Genomic DNA, 14,614 nt, shown 5'->3' on the forward strand with positions numbered 1-14,614 from the left:
TGTGATCATCTTTTACAGGAGGTTGAAAAGCCCCTAACGAGGCCCCATCATGTGATTCCAGCTCTCGGCTAAGGCTTAGTCATTTTACAGGTTCTGTTAAAGATGAGTGTGTGTGTGTGTGTGTGTGTGTGTGTGAGTGTACCTGGAATGGTGATGGAGGGTTGTAGTTAAACTTTACTACTTTACTTCACTACTGCGGGGGTCCCTTTAGCACGGGGGCCCCCGGAGGCCCTCAAAGCCCCTGGAAGTACAAATGCACCGACAGTATAAAGGTCCAGTGGTTACCATGTTATCGAAGATCCACTGAGGGCCGGATCGGACTATGTGCTGGAGCCACTTCTCACCTGTTCCCTGTATCTGATGTAAGAAACAGCTCGAGTGCAGTGTCACTAGCTGTAGTTTTCTCTCCTCTGGTAATAGGAGGCCTGAGTGTACTTTGCAGCAGACATTCTCCAGACTGTGTTTAATCCGAGGGCTTTCCTGTGCTCGGCTCCGTCGCACCCTGCCGAGTCTGCAGCAGCGCCCACCGGCACACACTGCGCCCGCTGGCTCCTGCAAACTGTTCTGAGGCCGAGGCCGGCACAGTGAGCTCTGCCGTCAGGGGCACGCCAACAGAAAGGGTTAGTCCAAATCACCTGAACAACAGCACGTGGAAATATACAGACATACCCCCCCCCCCCCTTCCCAGATTGTGTCAGATGCAATAACCGGTTCCACCAGTAAATGTGTTACAGAAAGAGAGATTGATAGTTTAATCTTGAAATCTATTTAAACACAGACTCCAGCAGCAGGACGGATTTTCTCAGGAGAACATTTTCTTCTACAAATTTGAAACGACTTATTCATTCTTCTGCTATTTTCCTACATATTTCCAGCAAAAAAAGATGTGCATCACTTTCTCTCTCAAACACCGTGAGTGATCAACAGAAACAAGGCTTCAGCTCGCAGAACGGGGAGGACTGGGATCAAACCTCCAACCATCTGGTGAGAGGACAACCCGCTCTACCCCCCTGAGCCACAGACGTAGGTTGTGCTGTAGGTTGATATAAGTACTGAATATTTAAAGGATTCAATACAAAGTGTGACACAGGTCTGACCTCATGGACCCATCTAGATGTAAAATCAGATTATTTTCAGTTACTCACTTTGTCTGAGCTTTAACGTTTTAACTCATATGTGCATAAAAATTCACATCCGTGCATTTCAGCCCCGACAGAATCCATCCCTGTGTGTTGATAACCACATCAGCCAGTTAAATATATATATATATATATATATATATATATCAGTGCATAAATCAGTACGAGGCAGCGACCGGCCTCGACACAGTCATCTCTCTGCAGCTCTGCCCACACGTTAGAGTGGGAGAGGAACACTGGGGATGTTGAAGGGCAACATCGCCTGCAGAAAACAAACAGTCAGAGGAGAAGAGCTTCTACTCCCAAGCATCCACGCATACCCCTCTCTCCGTGTGTGTGTGTGTGTGTGTGTGCTTTAACCATCACAAGGCCACGGGCATCAGCTCTCACTCCAGACACACACACACACACACACACAGACACACACACAGACACACACTCGCTCACCCCACTCCCACCCTCTCTCTCTCTCTCTCTCTCTCTCTCTCTCTGCTGCAGTACACTCAGACAGGGGTCTTAAGACGGACTGTCAGTCTCCAATCACACCGCTAATCTCCAGTGATACACCTCAATGCATCCTCCCACTCTACACACACACACACACACACACACAGTAGCATCAGTCAGTGGTGGTATGTGGGAGATGGGGGGTGGGGGGGGGTCTTACTTGCTTTCCCAGGCCGGGGCCTCTGCAGCAGCTTCTGCACGGTGAGCAGGTCCTCGGTCTTCACCGCCTGCAGCAGCTCCTGGTCCTTCCCCATCTTGCTCTCTGAGCCGCGCTACTCCCGCAGCATCCTCCGACACAGCGGCGCTTCACCGCCTGCTCCGCGCGGAGGGTGCGTCTCCGCCCGCCGCGAGCCGCCGCCTCCTGCTCCCCCGCTGGATCCGAGCCTTCGGGGGGCTCGACCATATGATGGGGGTGAGTGAGGCTGGGAGAGGGAGGGATGCTCTCGGGTATCCCCCGTGCGCGGCGCCGCTGGATGGGGATGGGAGCGGAGGATACTGGGCCCTTGCAGACTCCAGTGGGAGCGCGCTGGCGGGGCGTGCGTGGTGTTTTGTTGCGGGATGGACGGTGTCCGTTCCTCCCGGAGGCTCGTCTCCTCCCGCAGCTGCGCACCGACCGAGCCCGAGACAGGTCCGGAGCACGAGCGTCAAACGGAGACTCGCGAGCTCACTGCGCGCACATGATTGTGCGTGTGAGAGAAAAATCGAGTGCGCGCGGTGTGCGTCTCTCCGGAGGTTGTTCCGCTCTCGTGCGCAGCGTCGTAAACACGATCCAGATGTGCAGCGGCCATCACATCCCCGCGTGCGCTCCGGTTCCGTTTGGTAAGGATCCTCCGCGTGAGAGGGGGGGCACGTACACGCGCCCGCGCGCTCTACAGCTGGCACGGCTCTTACCGATAAATGGCTCGTTCTGCAACTCGGGGGCGGAACGAGAGCGTGGTGCTCCCCCGCCTCTCTCCTCTTTCTCTCTCTCTCTCTCTCTCTATTCACCCCCCCCCCTCTCTCTCCCTCTCTCCAGCTCTCTCTCTCTCTATTCACCCCCCCCCCCCCCCCCCCTCTCTCTCCCTCTCTCCAGCTCTCTCTCTCTCTATTCACCCCCCCCCCTCTCTCTCTCTCTCCCTCTCCCTCTCTATCTCTCCCCCCCACCCCCTCTCTCTCTCTTCCCAAAGCTTTTTGGGAGAATAACTTTACCAGTAACAGTTAGCAGGTATATTAAATATCCAAATTCTGAGATATTGAAAACAAATGTAAAATTTATCTTGATTTACTCATCTTACTGTTCCCATTCGATAAAATGTTATTACACATTTTAAAGATGAGATTTATAACATTTACATCATTAAAAACTTAATGATTCAAAATCCATGTCAACACTCTACGACTCATAGAGAATTATGTAACCCGTCCAAATATACAATGAACTCTTCAGTGAGCGGTGAGAAAAACTCTTTGGCCTATTGGTGATTTATTCATTTTCTCTATGAACCTATAGAATTCACACTGGAACCTGCAGCTGATGCTGCTCTGCTCATAAAGACAATTAGAGACCAACACATATCGTCTCTGTCCAACGTCCTCCAGAGTTTTACCACCACTCTCCTCTCCATCGTGTGTGTGTGTGTGTGTGTGTGTGTGTGTGTGTGTGTGTGTGTGTGTGTGTGTGTGTGTGTGTGTGTGTGTGTGTGTGTGTGTGTGGGCAGTATCAGTACTTGGAAGCTGCTCTCTGCCTCCTCCACATATCCACCGAGTTATGTAACGACACTAAAAAGTAACCCATATGGTACCGAGAGTATATTTATAAATCTGTGGCTGTTCACGCAGGAGCAGGATCACTCAACCTGGAGCTGTAACAACACTTGATATTGTCTCTCCACATACATGTTATTCTACAGTCGTCCCCACCCTCCTCCACCTGTCTCTCTGTCTCCGCTGTGAGACAGGAACACTGGGTTTGAGACCGGATTCAATATATGTCTGAGGGAGGAAACTGTAGATTCATGAGGCACTTAGTCAAACCCATCTGCATCAAAGAGAGGTCTGTCCTCTGTGTGTGTGTGTGTGTGTGTGTGTGTGTGTGTGTGTGTGTGTGTGTGTGTGTGTGTGTGTGTGTGTGTGTGTGTGTTTTAATGCTTTTGTACTGGTGATGGGGGGGGGGGGGGGGGGATGGAATTCTTTAACAGCATGGCGGACACGCCCTTTCATCACACGCTCAATCAAACAAACAAGACAGGGACTGATGGATGTGGAGCAAACACCAGGACCTTCAGGGCTTTAGGGGACGAGGCCACGTTGAAAGTTAGAAGCCAGATGAAAGAAACGGGAGTAGAAGAAGAAGAAGCAGCAGCAGCAGCAGCAGCAGCAGCAGGGGAATGACTCCTCAGATCCATATTTAATGGATGGTGGTTGCTGAACTGATGTTACTTTCTCATAACTGTCAAAGATCTGTTGGTACCATCTCTTTCTACCTCAGGCCTCAACTCTCAGGTCAGGGACGGTGGATTATCGGGACCTGTAAGACCAACCAATACATGGTGACCAGCATTAAAAAAAAACAGAGCTAGTGTCATGTCCAGTCTGCAAAGAAGAGAGGATATTTTAGAGTCTGGATGCCAAAGACAAACTGTCTCCTTCTTATTAGTGTTGCTGGGACATCAGACATCAGACGTACTGACGTGGCTCTGGTTGCTCCAGCCTGTGGAAAAGCAAACCGGTTCCTGAAATGTTCTCAACAACCAGGCTGATTTTAAACTTGAATGTCAACTGCATCGATCAAGAAGAACTGAAGTCAAGATGTTGAGTGAGGCTGAAGCATGCTCTAAAAAACACTGCCCCCCTGTGGAGAGTCGCACGGACTACAAGTCCCACGAGGGCTCTGGTGTTTACCATCGTTGTTGTTTGTTCAAATGAGAAGGTCACAGAGAACATGCAGAGAGACATCTTGTGCCCAATTAAATCCATTATAAACTAATGGTGGAAAAATATGTACATACAAGTGGATGTTAAGCTTGTAGTAAATAATTAATAATATCATTTCCTTAGGGAGTATGTACAGTTTTTAATTATATGTTCATTACATTCTATTTTGAGCTATTTGAATTATTCGTATCTGTTTTATTGCTACTGTGCTCTATGTGCAATGCCCTCGACATGCTGCTGTAATACAATCATTTCCAAATTTGGTATCAATAAAGTGTATCTATCTATCTATCTATCTATCTATCTATCTATCTATCTATCTTTCTATCTATCTATCTATCTATCTATCTATCTATCTATCTATCTATCTTTCTATCTATCTATCTATCTATCTATCTATCTATCTATCTATCTTTCTATCTGTCTGTATATCTATCTGTCTGTCTGTCTGTCTGTCTGTCTGTCTGTCTGTCTATCTATCTATCTATCTATCTATCTATCTATCTATCTTTCTATCTATCTTTCTATCTATCTATCTATCTATCTATCTATCTTTCTATCTATCTATCTATCTATCTATCTATCTATCTTTCTATCTATCTATCTATCTATCTATCTTTCTATCTATCTATCTATCTATCTATCTATCTATCTATCTTTCTATCTATCTATCTATCTATCTTTCTATCTGTCTGTCTGTCTGTCTGTCTGTCTATCTATCTATCTATCTATCTTTCTATCTATCTATCTTTCTATCTGTCTGTATATCTATCTATCTATCTGTCTATCTGTTTGTCTATCTTTCTATCTATGACTAAAAAGACTTAAACATAAACATAAAAAACTCATCAAACGAGGCAAACTCACATTGATCATATTCAGAGTGCTTAAGGAAGAGGCCACCACCACGAGTTCAGCCTTGTGTGTGTGTGCGCGTGTGTACGTGTGTGTACGTGTGTGTTCAGAGGCGGGAACAGATGACTTCCTGTATAACTTCCGGAGGAAGAGCCACAGGAGGAGGGAGAGGAGAAGAAGAAGAAGGACATTTTACACAAATAATATAAATAACAGTGATTTTTATAGATTTTCATTCATTTATTCATTTTTATTCATTTCGAACATATACATAAAAAAATAAGAATTGTACATCAGCTGCAGAAGTGTTATCTGTCATTTTATTTTATTATTATTGTTTCATTGCTGTTGTGTTATGTTTTATTTCTGTATTATTTTACTCCCTGATCTCATTTCCCTCGGTCCTGAAATGTTCTTATCACTTTTCAACCATCACTTCTCAACTGCGATAAACATCAATAACTAAATATGTATTTGTTGTAAACAAACTTTTCTATGCTGTTGTTGTTTTTCTGCCATGTCCAATTAAAACAAATAAAAACCCTAAAAGCTGATATTTACGAGCTCGTGACGGACACGTGAACGCGTCTCGGCACCTCCCCGTTGGCATATACCGGCCTCTGAGTGGCCGAGGCGCACGTCCATCAGAGCGCGACGCGGAAGTCGGAGCAGATCGAGCGGAGCAGGTCGAGAAGAAGCGGAGTTCAGTTCCGTTTAATTCTCTTTTATTGTGTTGGTTGCATCTTGTAACCGAACCCGACATCCAAACTGGTGAGTGTGGGTTCGAATCCCTTTTGAATGTGTGTTAAACTCTCGTTGTTGTGTTTTCTAAACGCTTTGTGTTGTGTCCGGGAGTCGAGTCACGCATCCCGGGATTATTTCCGACTGTCGCCTGGTCCGTTAGCTCGTGTCAGGTGATGCGAGCTAGTTTAAATCAGCAGAAGTGTTTTTATATAATATATAATATATAATATATAATATGTTCTATTATGTAATCATAAGTAAACACACGCTACACTCACACACACACACACACACACACACACACTTACACTTACACGCAGACACACGCACTGAAGTGGAGCACGCAGCTGCTGTTGCGTCGTTAGCTTAGCAACGTGAAGAAGCTAACGACGCTGAACCAGTTTCTTCTGTTTATTTAAACCACGAGTTTGTTCATTAATCTGTCAAATAGAAGAAAATGCACCGTTTTAATTCGTGTTTAATAAAAAATAATAATAATAACATGAATGTTTGACGGTGTAACTCCGGGGAGGAGAGCGGATCCCCTGTGGCTGCACATGGCTGCAGAGGACATGTGATGTTATTGTTACTGCTTCTATCACTTTGCACAACACGTTTGGTTTTATTATTGTTTAATAAGCAACATTAAAAACACACTTTACCTTTTGCACAACACGTTTGGTTTCGTTAAATTTTTCTCCATTTAAGTTTAGTATTTTTATATAATAATTTAATAATAATCATAATAATAATAAACTGCACACGTACCTCTGGTTTTAGTTTGGTTCAGTTTCATCCAGTTTAGCCAAACACGTCTTTAATGCATGTAACAACATCTGGTTATTATCTGTGCCACATTTTATTAGAATAAAGTGAAGCCGAGTTAATGAGGTTTGGAATATATGTTAATATATGTTAAGAGCTGCAACTGACTTTTATTTTAAGTTCAGTAATTTTGTTTTGTCTGTAAAATGTAAGACAAAAGTCCAAAACACAGTGATTCTGTTTAGAAATGCATCTTAAATGATTTACTTTAAAAAAGGGTTCAAACCTTCTATTGTTTGGCATAAAAATGCCGATTGATGAACGGATTAATTGTCTAATAATTGCTGTTTGATATGAAGCGCGTCACAGAAGGAAGTTGATGGTTCTACTTTTAGGCTTAAAGACGAACAGCCATCGTTTTCTTTCATGAAAAGAAACAGTTCAGTGGCTTATTGCTCGTGTTTTAAGACGAACCATGATGTTTCCTCTGCTGCTCGAGAAATGAAAGTTGACCATAGATTTTAAAGGAAGTAACCGATCCTCCCTCTCCGCTGCAGGAAGGTCTCAGTGCAGCCTGGGTGCCCAGGGATCCACTGCCCGAGTGCGAGGAGAGCAGCGGCCGAGACCCACGGGACATGAACCACACGAAGGGCGGCCTGGTCATCTTCACCGCCAACTCGCACCCGTCCAACCGCGAGCTGAGCAAGAGGATTGCAGAGTGAGTACAGGAGGCGTAGCTAACATTTTAAACATGCAGCGCTGACACAGCACGTCTGCACAGTAATGCAGGTGGAACACAACCATGTGGGAACGAGTGTGCTGCTGTCTTTTTTTTATAAAAATATGATAAGAAGAAGTAGCTGCTGCAAGATTAAAAAGAAAACGAAAGCTTTAACTCACACTTCCTGAAAGATAAGTTTGGGTGTGCCGTGTTTCCATCTGAGCTTTTGGTTCTGCAGGCGCCAGCAGAGTTTAGAGCAGAAAACCGTTTTGATAAAGCCAACTGTGAAACAGTATTCTGCTTGTGCAAGGTCAAGTTATCATTATTATTAATGTGAGGAAACATTAAGTGATCTTAAGACCACTTACATTATGGACCTGGTGAATTTAGACATATTTTTCTTAGTCAAATAATAGTCCAACCATGTCAATAAGAAGTTTGTAAATATATTTAAAAGATAACTGAGAAACATGTTTGTTATGGTCCTTGTGGTTGAAGGGTTAACTTCTCCTCAGGCTTCTCTAAACATCTTCACATCCAGTGTGAACTCGGAGGACGAGTAAGCAAAGTGAAGGACACGTCTCTGGTGCTTCACAAGTGTGTTTATGGGAAACGCGGCTATTTTTCATGGACCCGCTCAAAACAATGGAGCCGTGTGGCCTCCATTGTAGCATCCATGAGCTGCTACTTTCATTCCTCACGTTGTGTGTAAACACAACATTTATAAACTGCACAGCAGAGTGGGGGGGGACGCACAGTGCAGTCGGTCCTGGACCCCACAAGGACAGAGAGTCTGTGCGTGTTTATAAAACAAATATCCAGCCGGGCTTATCGCACACTGAATTCCAGGCTCTGTCTGCACGGGTGTGAGAAAATGGAAAGAACAAAACACAGCACGTTAATGTAACGTTCCGTAAATGAAGGGAAGAATAAATACAACAAATAAATCTGCGTATAGTACAAAATGTACGTTTATTTCGATTTTTAAACGATCTATCTGCTAGCATTCCTTCTCTCTGTAGTAATGGCAACAGTAAAACCAAATCTAAGTCTCTCTCTCTCTCTCTCTCTCTCTCTCTCTCTCTCTCTCTCTCTCTCTCTCTCTCTCTCTCTCTCTCAGGCGGTTAGGGGTGGAGCTTGGGAAGGTGCAGGTGTACCAGGAAGCCAACAGAGGTAAGACGATGTCCGACAGGGATCAAGTTCTTATGCATGTGTTCATATTATACTTATTATCTATCCTTTATGTAATCTCACTGAGATTCAGCATGTTTCACTTTAAATTATATTTGACATGTTAACAGGACGGTTTCTTCAGATACAGTCTTAATGTAATATATGAGATCACATGATTTCATTTTCTAATTATGCAAAACCTTCGAAGGCAAGATTTTCCAAATCACAATTACTCTAATATTTAAGAACAAAAATAATTAATACTTAGTTAATGCTACTATGTGCACGTGGAGCTTGTGAGTATGGTTTTGCTCCGGTGCAAATTTTTAGTCTAAATACATAAATAGAAAATAAAGTCCATAGGTTGAATCTTGTGATGAATCTTTATTGTTTACACGTGCAAATGTTTTAGCTGTCGTCTCCTTTTGTTTCCATAGAAACACGGGTTCAGATCCAAGAGTCGGTGCGAGGCAAAGATGTGTTTGTGATCCAGACAGTCTCCAAGTAAGAAGTTTCTCCAGGTTTCCTCTGAATCGTCTTCTGTCACATGTTCTGTTTACACCGTCTTCTCTCCCCCTGCCTCCGCTGGACCAGGGATGTGAACACCACCATCATGGAGTTGCTGATCATGGTGTACGCCTGCAGGACGTCCTGTGCCAGAAGCATCACGGGAGTCCTCCCCTACTTCCCCTACAGCAAGCAGTGTAAGATGAGGAAGAGGGGCTCCATCGTCTCTAAGCTTATCGCCTCTATGATGTGTAAAGCTGGTGAGTGTGAGAGAACTGCTTCCAGTGTGTGTCCGTCATGGCTGCAGGTGGAAACGTGTTGTCTGTAAACATTGATTCTGTTTGCGTAGGTCTCAACCACATGATCACCATGGACCTGCATCAGAAAGAGATTCAGGGCTTCTTTGAAATCCCAGTGGACAATCTGAGAGCGTCGCCCTTCCTGCTGCAGTACATTCAGGAGGAGGTAGAGACACACGACTTCCTGCACAACTTCCATGATACAACTGTTTTCTTACCTTTTTAACTTGTGTTGGGAGAAACACGACCGTCACTGGGAGAAGCTCCTGTTTCCAGACGCACCTCTCGGTAACTTCCTGCTGTGTGATATTTAGGTTTTCAAAGAGTACCTAACCAACATGTTTGTGACCTCCAGATCCCCGACTACAGAAATGCTGTGATTGTGGCCAAATCCCCGTCTTCTGCCAAAAGGTCGGTTCTCTGCACACGTTGATCTAATGAAATCATCCTCACTCATTACATTTCAACTGTTGTTTAACATGTTAATCATGAACCTATGTTGTTCCCTCTTCCTCCACTTTGTGCTTGACAAGTACGTTTGTATAGACAGTCATTATATTTCCATTTCTCTGTGAGCAGGGCTCAGTCGTTTGCAGAACGACTGCGTTTGGGTCTCGCTGTGATCCACGGTGAAGCTCAGGATGCAGAATCAGACCAGGTGGACGGGCGGCACTCTCCACCCACCGTCAAGACCACCGGAGCCATTCACCCCAGCATGGACATACCATGTAATGCACACACACACACTAACAGAGATAAACCCAAGTAAACAGACTCCAACAGGTTACTAAGTCAACACAGGTCGATAATAAAGAGACAAAGAGCTGTTACCTCTCCCTCACCTGATGTTTGTGTTCTTTTTGTCTCCAGTGTTGATCCCTAAAGAGAAACCTCCCATCACAGTGGTCGGGGATGTAGGAGGACGCATCGCCATCATCGTGGTGAGAGCTCCTGATGAACACATGAACAACCATCACTGAGTAACACTGTACTTTACTTACAGCCACACGTGTTGATTCATGTTTGAGACGGCTCTGTTTTTCCTACAGGATGACATCATCGATGACGTCGGCAGTTTTGTGGCGGCGGCGGATACGCTGAAGGAAAGAGGGGCCTACAAGATCTACGTCATGGCGACACACGGCATCCTCTCCGCCGACGCCCCCAGATTCATTGAGGAGTCTGTTATCGACGAGGCGAGTTTCCCTTTCATCAGAGTCGAGGCTCGTCTCGTCGTCTTCTCGTCTCACAGTTTCTTTTCTTTTCCAGGTGGTGGTGACGAACACGATTCCCCACGAGCTCCAGAAGCTCCAGTGTCCCAAAATCAAAACTGTCGACATCAGCATGATCCTGTCGGAGGCCATCCGCCGCATCCACAACGGAGAGTCCATGTCCTACCTGTTCCGCAACATAGGAGTGGACGACTGAACAACACAGACACACACACAGACAGACACACACACACACTCCCATTTGCCTTTATGACGTCTCCAGACACACAGATGAATAATAAATACATCCACACATGAATTCCAGTGCCCTACTTGTATCATAGTGTACAAATACAAACTGCTGACCTGTCCCTTTTGAGTGCAGCTTGACATAGAAGACGACTGAATACACATATAAAGGCTGTGTCTGAACCCGGGGGCTGTGAAGGAGTTCAGCCGCGGAGTTCAGACACAGCTGCTGACTCGTAGTTTTGTTCCTTGGTTCTGGCGGAACACACACTGGACTCCTGCCTGTCTCTGCGACGACTGCTGCCAAACACATTTCAGTTTTTTACTCTGGTCTTTCTGAGTAGGTCTACTACCTCTGTTTAGTCACTTCTCCACCTCCTCTGCATTCCCCCCCCCCCCCAATATGTTCCCATTATTACTGCTGTTTGTGTTGGAACATGATATTTGTTGGCATTGAATGTCTCATAGATGCTAGTGAAGGAGATTGTACTGAGTGCCAGTGCCTTCTACAGGACGGTCGACCCACGGGCCTTTATCATGCCTAACGTTACTAATTAATATCAGCTAATTAACTTGTGTATCCGAGTGCACGTTTAAATCCAAACCTCAGTTTGTGTTCATTTATGTTGTGTGAATGTGCTACTAATACAATTAGTTCAGACTCGTTAGCTGTACGTCTGTGTGGTTACCATAACGCTCAAATGCTAATCTGGTGTCAAATCTGCTAATTGCTAAAGTTGAACTGGAATTAATTTGGGAACTATTTTCTCATTGTAGTGAATTGGCTGTGACAAACCTTTTTTTTACAACAGTGCACCTGTGAAATATATATATGAGTCATCCATATAACAATGTGTGCCATCGCTTTCAACGCCACCTCTTTATTTATTTGTTCATGCCACAGATGAACAGTTTGCTTCCAGCTGGACGGCTCTGGACCCGTCGCAGGTTTAAACCTTCAGCCACAGCTTTACTCTCCAGTTGTCTCTTGAAATCGGTTTAAACACGTTACACTTGAAGAAAAATCACAAACTGCAGCGGAAGCTGCAGAAGTTAATCGAAAGCTTTTTCCTGAGGAGCAAAACCTGACAAGCAGGTCTTTGTCACTTTACCAGATGTGTTCCAAAAAATGTTTTGTATTTATTTTTAGCACTTAACCTGAATAAATATGATGAAGATCAACGTGTTGTGGAGCTTGTTGTTAATCTGTAATCACTGCAGCCAAGAAAGTTTTATTTCAACCGTTTGTTTGTGATGAAGTAAGATTATACAAAAACTACTGGACAGATTTCCATGGTGGACGGATGTGAAATGGGTCGAAGACATTTTCCCACTCACCAATGAAGTGACCAACAAATGGACACTTGCATCAAGTTTCCTCTTGTTCAACATGTTTATTTTATTAATGCTGACAGACAGACAGGTATTGGTTCAGACAAACATGGCGGCAACAACCAAAGAAGAAAACCAGGCGGAGAATCTGTTTCCAACTCGAAGCTCGGCCCACGCGGCGTCAGATTGTCCCGCTCGCAGCGTTCGGCGCCGCTCCCGCCGTTTTCCTTCGTTTAGCTCGCCGCTCAGTCAGGTTTCATCAGTGTTTGAAGAGGTCGAGACTGAAACTCCCTAAATGAGATGGACTTTGGGTATTTGAGTATAATAAAATGATGCAAATGCAAAATTCTAACAAACAATATTCATTAAAAAAAACATTCCATGTTTCCTTTAGTGATTTTCTGCATTTTGAAACGTTCTCCCAGTTTTCCAGGTTATGAAATGTTGCTGTGTAACACGTCACAGGCGTCTGTTCTACTGGCTCTGACGTGTTTAGAGACTGGTCACCAGTGGTCACAGGTCAGAACGAGCGTCCTGTCCAGTTCGTCTTCCACCCTGAGCTTCAACCAGGTGAAAAGAACCAATCAGCTCGATGCCCTTCTGACCAGGAGGCTAATGAGGAGCTGACAGTGGAACCCGGTGGACAGGCTCCTCACGACAATCATTATCCTTAACCCTTAAGCAAGGCACTAAACCCTCTCACTTCGAAAAGACAGCTCTCAGAATGCAAAGCAAGGGAAAGAGTGGAGTTTAATAAATAATTAAAACATGAGGTGGGGACGTGTCACAGGCATCGACCTGTCTTCAGTCTGTAGCAGTGAACTGCTGCAGTGCTACAATCTGTCAGTCGTCTGTCTGTAATCACCGGGAAGCTCCTCAAACACGCGACACCCTCATTTTGTGTTTTATGCAGCTATGAGCGATGGATCACAACTGTGACGGTCAGCGACAGCTACACACACACGCGCGTCCGAAGGCTTCGAAAAAGGCAAAAGCAGCAAGTTAACTAACTAAGGTCACCATAACGAGGCAGAGGGATCACTGAGCTCAGATCTTAAACCCAGAGTGACCACCGCTTGATTTGGTTATGAAACAGCAACTATACAGCTCACATTGGTTTAAAAGAGATAAAACTGTAACAGAAGTAATAAAAATACTGATGGCTGATTTTCATTCCTTTAAAAACGTTCTCTCCCTCTCGAAAACCCTCGTTTCCATCCGACCGGACGACACCACACACACTGCGAGTTCTGAACAAGTACAGAGGAAAACTACGGGTTTCAGTCTTAAAGACATGAAGCTTTTTACGGAGTCGCTCCTCCTCGTCCATTTCAAAACACGATAACATCGTCAAGACAAACCTATCCCTCTATCATCCTAGTATACAGGTGACCAGGTGAGCTCCCCAGCTGGAGCTGAACAACCTGGACTGGTTCAACATCCACTCAGCCGCACCCCAGTCTGCATGTGGGACTGTGGGAGGAGGCCAGAGGAACCTGGAGGAAACACAGACATGCAAAGAACGACGGGAACCTCCTTGTTGCCTGGATACACATCTGGTACAAACTGTCCGTTCAGAGAAATCGATTCACTCTGCAGCTCGAGGACTCCAGGCGGCTGTCGAGGCTGGAGGCCGGACGGATTGGTCAACGCAGCATTTGACGATTTTTTTACAATTTCAAGCTTTCAAATTACACAATTTGAATTTATTTCAATAACATGACCTGCTGTCAGCATATTCTGGAGTTATCTTGTGTTTGCAGGATATTAAAATGTTATTTGATTATTTTCAGGGGAGGTTTGAACCTGAACGGAGTTGAGAGCCAGTTAACAGCTCTGTTCTTTGAGATTAATGATAAAAGCAGGAAATTATGATGATTAGCAGGTTTCAGGTTTACCTTGTTTCTCCTTGAGCAAGAAAACATTAAACAAACAATACTAACAGACGTCCACTGGAATGTTCATGAACAAAAGTACTGGAGTCATTCACATCTGTGCCCCGTCAACATTTGTACAAAACTTCACGGCCATAGATCTTGTGATATTTCAGTTTGGACCGACCGAGTTACATCGTCATCTGTAGAACTCGGTCACACGCTCGGCTGACAAAAATAACACGCACTGCGAAACATCATGTTGTTTCTGTGAAAAGCACAAAGTTGGAGAAGTTCTAAAAGTCGGCGCTCCGTCACACGATGT

General features: G+C 44.8%; 2 protein-coding genes across 14 annotated transcripts in view; one reads left to right on the top strand and one right to left on the bottom strand.

Moving 5' to 3' along the window:
- The window catches only part of caskin1 (CASK interacting protein 1), a 73,192-nt gene extending 70,588 nt beyond the window's left edge, over positions 1 to 2,604 (bottom strand). For 11 of the 13 annotated variants that reach the window (XM_034593307.1, XM_034593306.1, XM_034593314.1 and 8 more), the window contains exons 1-2: positions 2,005 to 2,603; positions 1,807 to 1,938 (exon numbers count right to left, since the gene is read on the bottom strand). In XM_034593307.1, coding sequence (XP_034449198.1) covers positions 1,807 to 1,900 — 94 coding nt within the window. In that variant the 5' untranslated portion in view covers positions 1,901 to 1,938; positions 2,005 to 2,603. Of the gene's footprint in view, positions 1 to 1,806; positions 1,939 to 2,004 lie in introns of all 13 variants that reach the window. The other 2 variants (XM_034593304.1, XM_034593315.1) reach the window with 2 other exon arrangements.
- A 3,449-nt stretch (positions 2,605 to 6,053) lies between these two features.
- LOC117766363 (phosphoribosyl pyrophosphate synthase-associated protein 2) lies at positions 6,054 to 11,261 on the top strand. Its single transcript, XM_034593328.1, has 11 exons — positions 6,054 to 6,185; positions 7,481 to 7,641; positions 8,765 to 8,817; positions 9,255 to 9,321; positions 9,412 to 9,584; positions 9,674 to 9,789; positions 9,979 to 10,034; positions 10,203 to 10,351; positions 10,494 to 10,564; positions 10,673 to 10,819; positions 10,893 to 11,261. Exons 2-11 carry the CDS (start codon positions 7,559 to 7,561, stop codon positions 11,049 to 11,051), a joined length of 1,074 nt encoding a protein of 357 aa, XP_034449219.1. The 5' UTR covers positions 6,054 to 6,185; positions 7,481 to 7,558; the 3' UTR covers positions 11,052 to 11,261.
- The last annotated feature ends 3,353 nt before the right edge of the window (positions 11,262 to 14,614 follow it).

Source organism: Hippoglossus hippoglossus, chromosome 8 (assembly GCF_009819705.1).
Source record: "Hippoglossus hippoglossus isolate fHipHip1 chromosome 8, fHipHip1.pri, whole genome shotgun sequence".
Lineage (NCBI taxonomy): Eukaryota > Metazoa > Chordata > Actinopteri > Pleuronectiformes > Pleuronectidae > Hippoglossus > Hippoglossus hippoglossus.

Coding starts and splice junctions, on each gene's coding strand:
- LOC117766363 (XM_034593328.1), top strand. CDS start 7,559: ATGAACCACACGAAGGGCGGCCTGGTCATCTTCACCGCCAACTCGCAC. Junction 9,790..9,978: donor TGCAGTACATTCAGGAGGAG/GTAGAGACACAC, acceptor TGTGACCTCCAG/ATCCCCGACTACAGAAATGC. Junction 10,565..10,672: donor GACGCATCGCCATCATCGTG/GTGAGAGCTCCT, acceptor TTTTTCCTACAG/GATGACATCATCGATGACGT.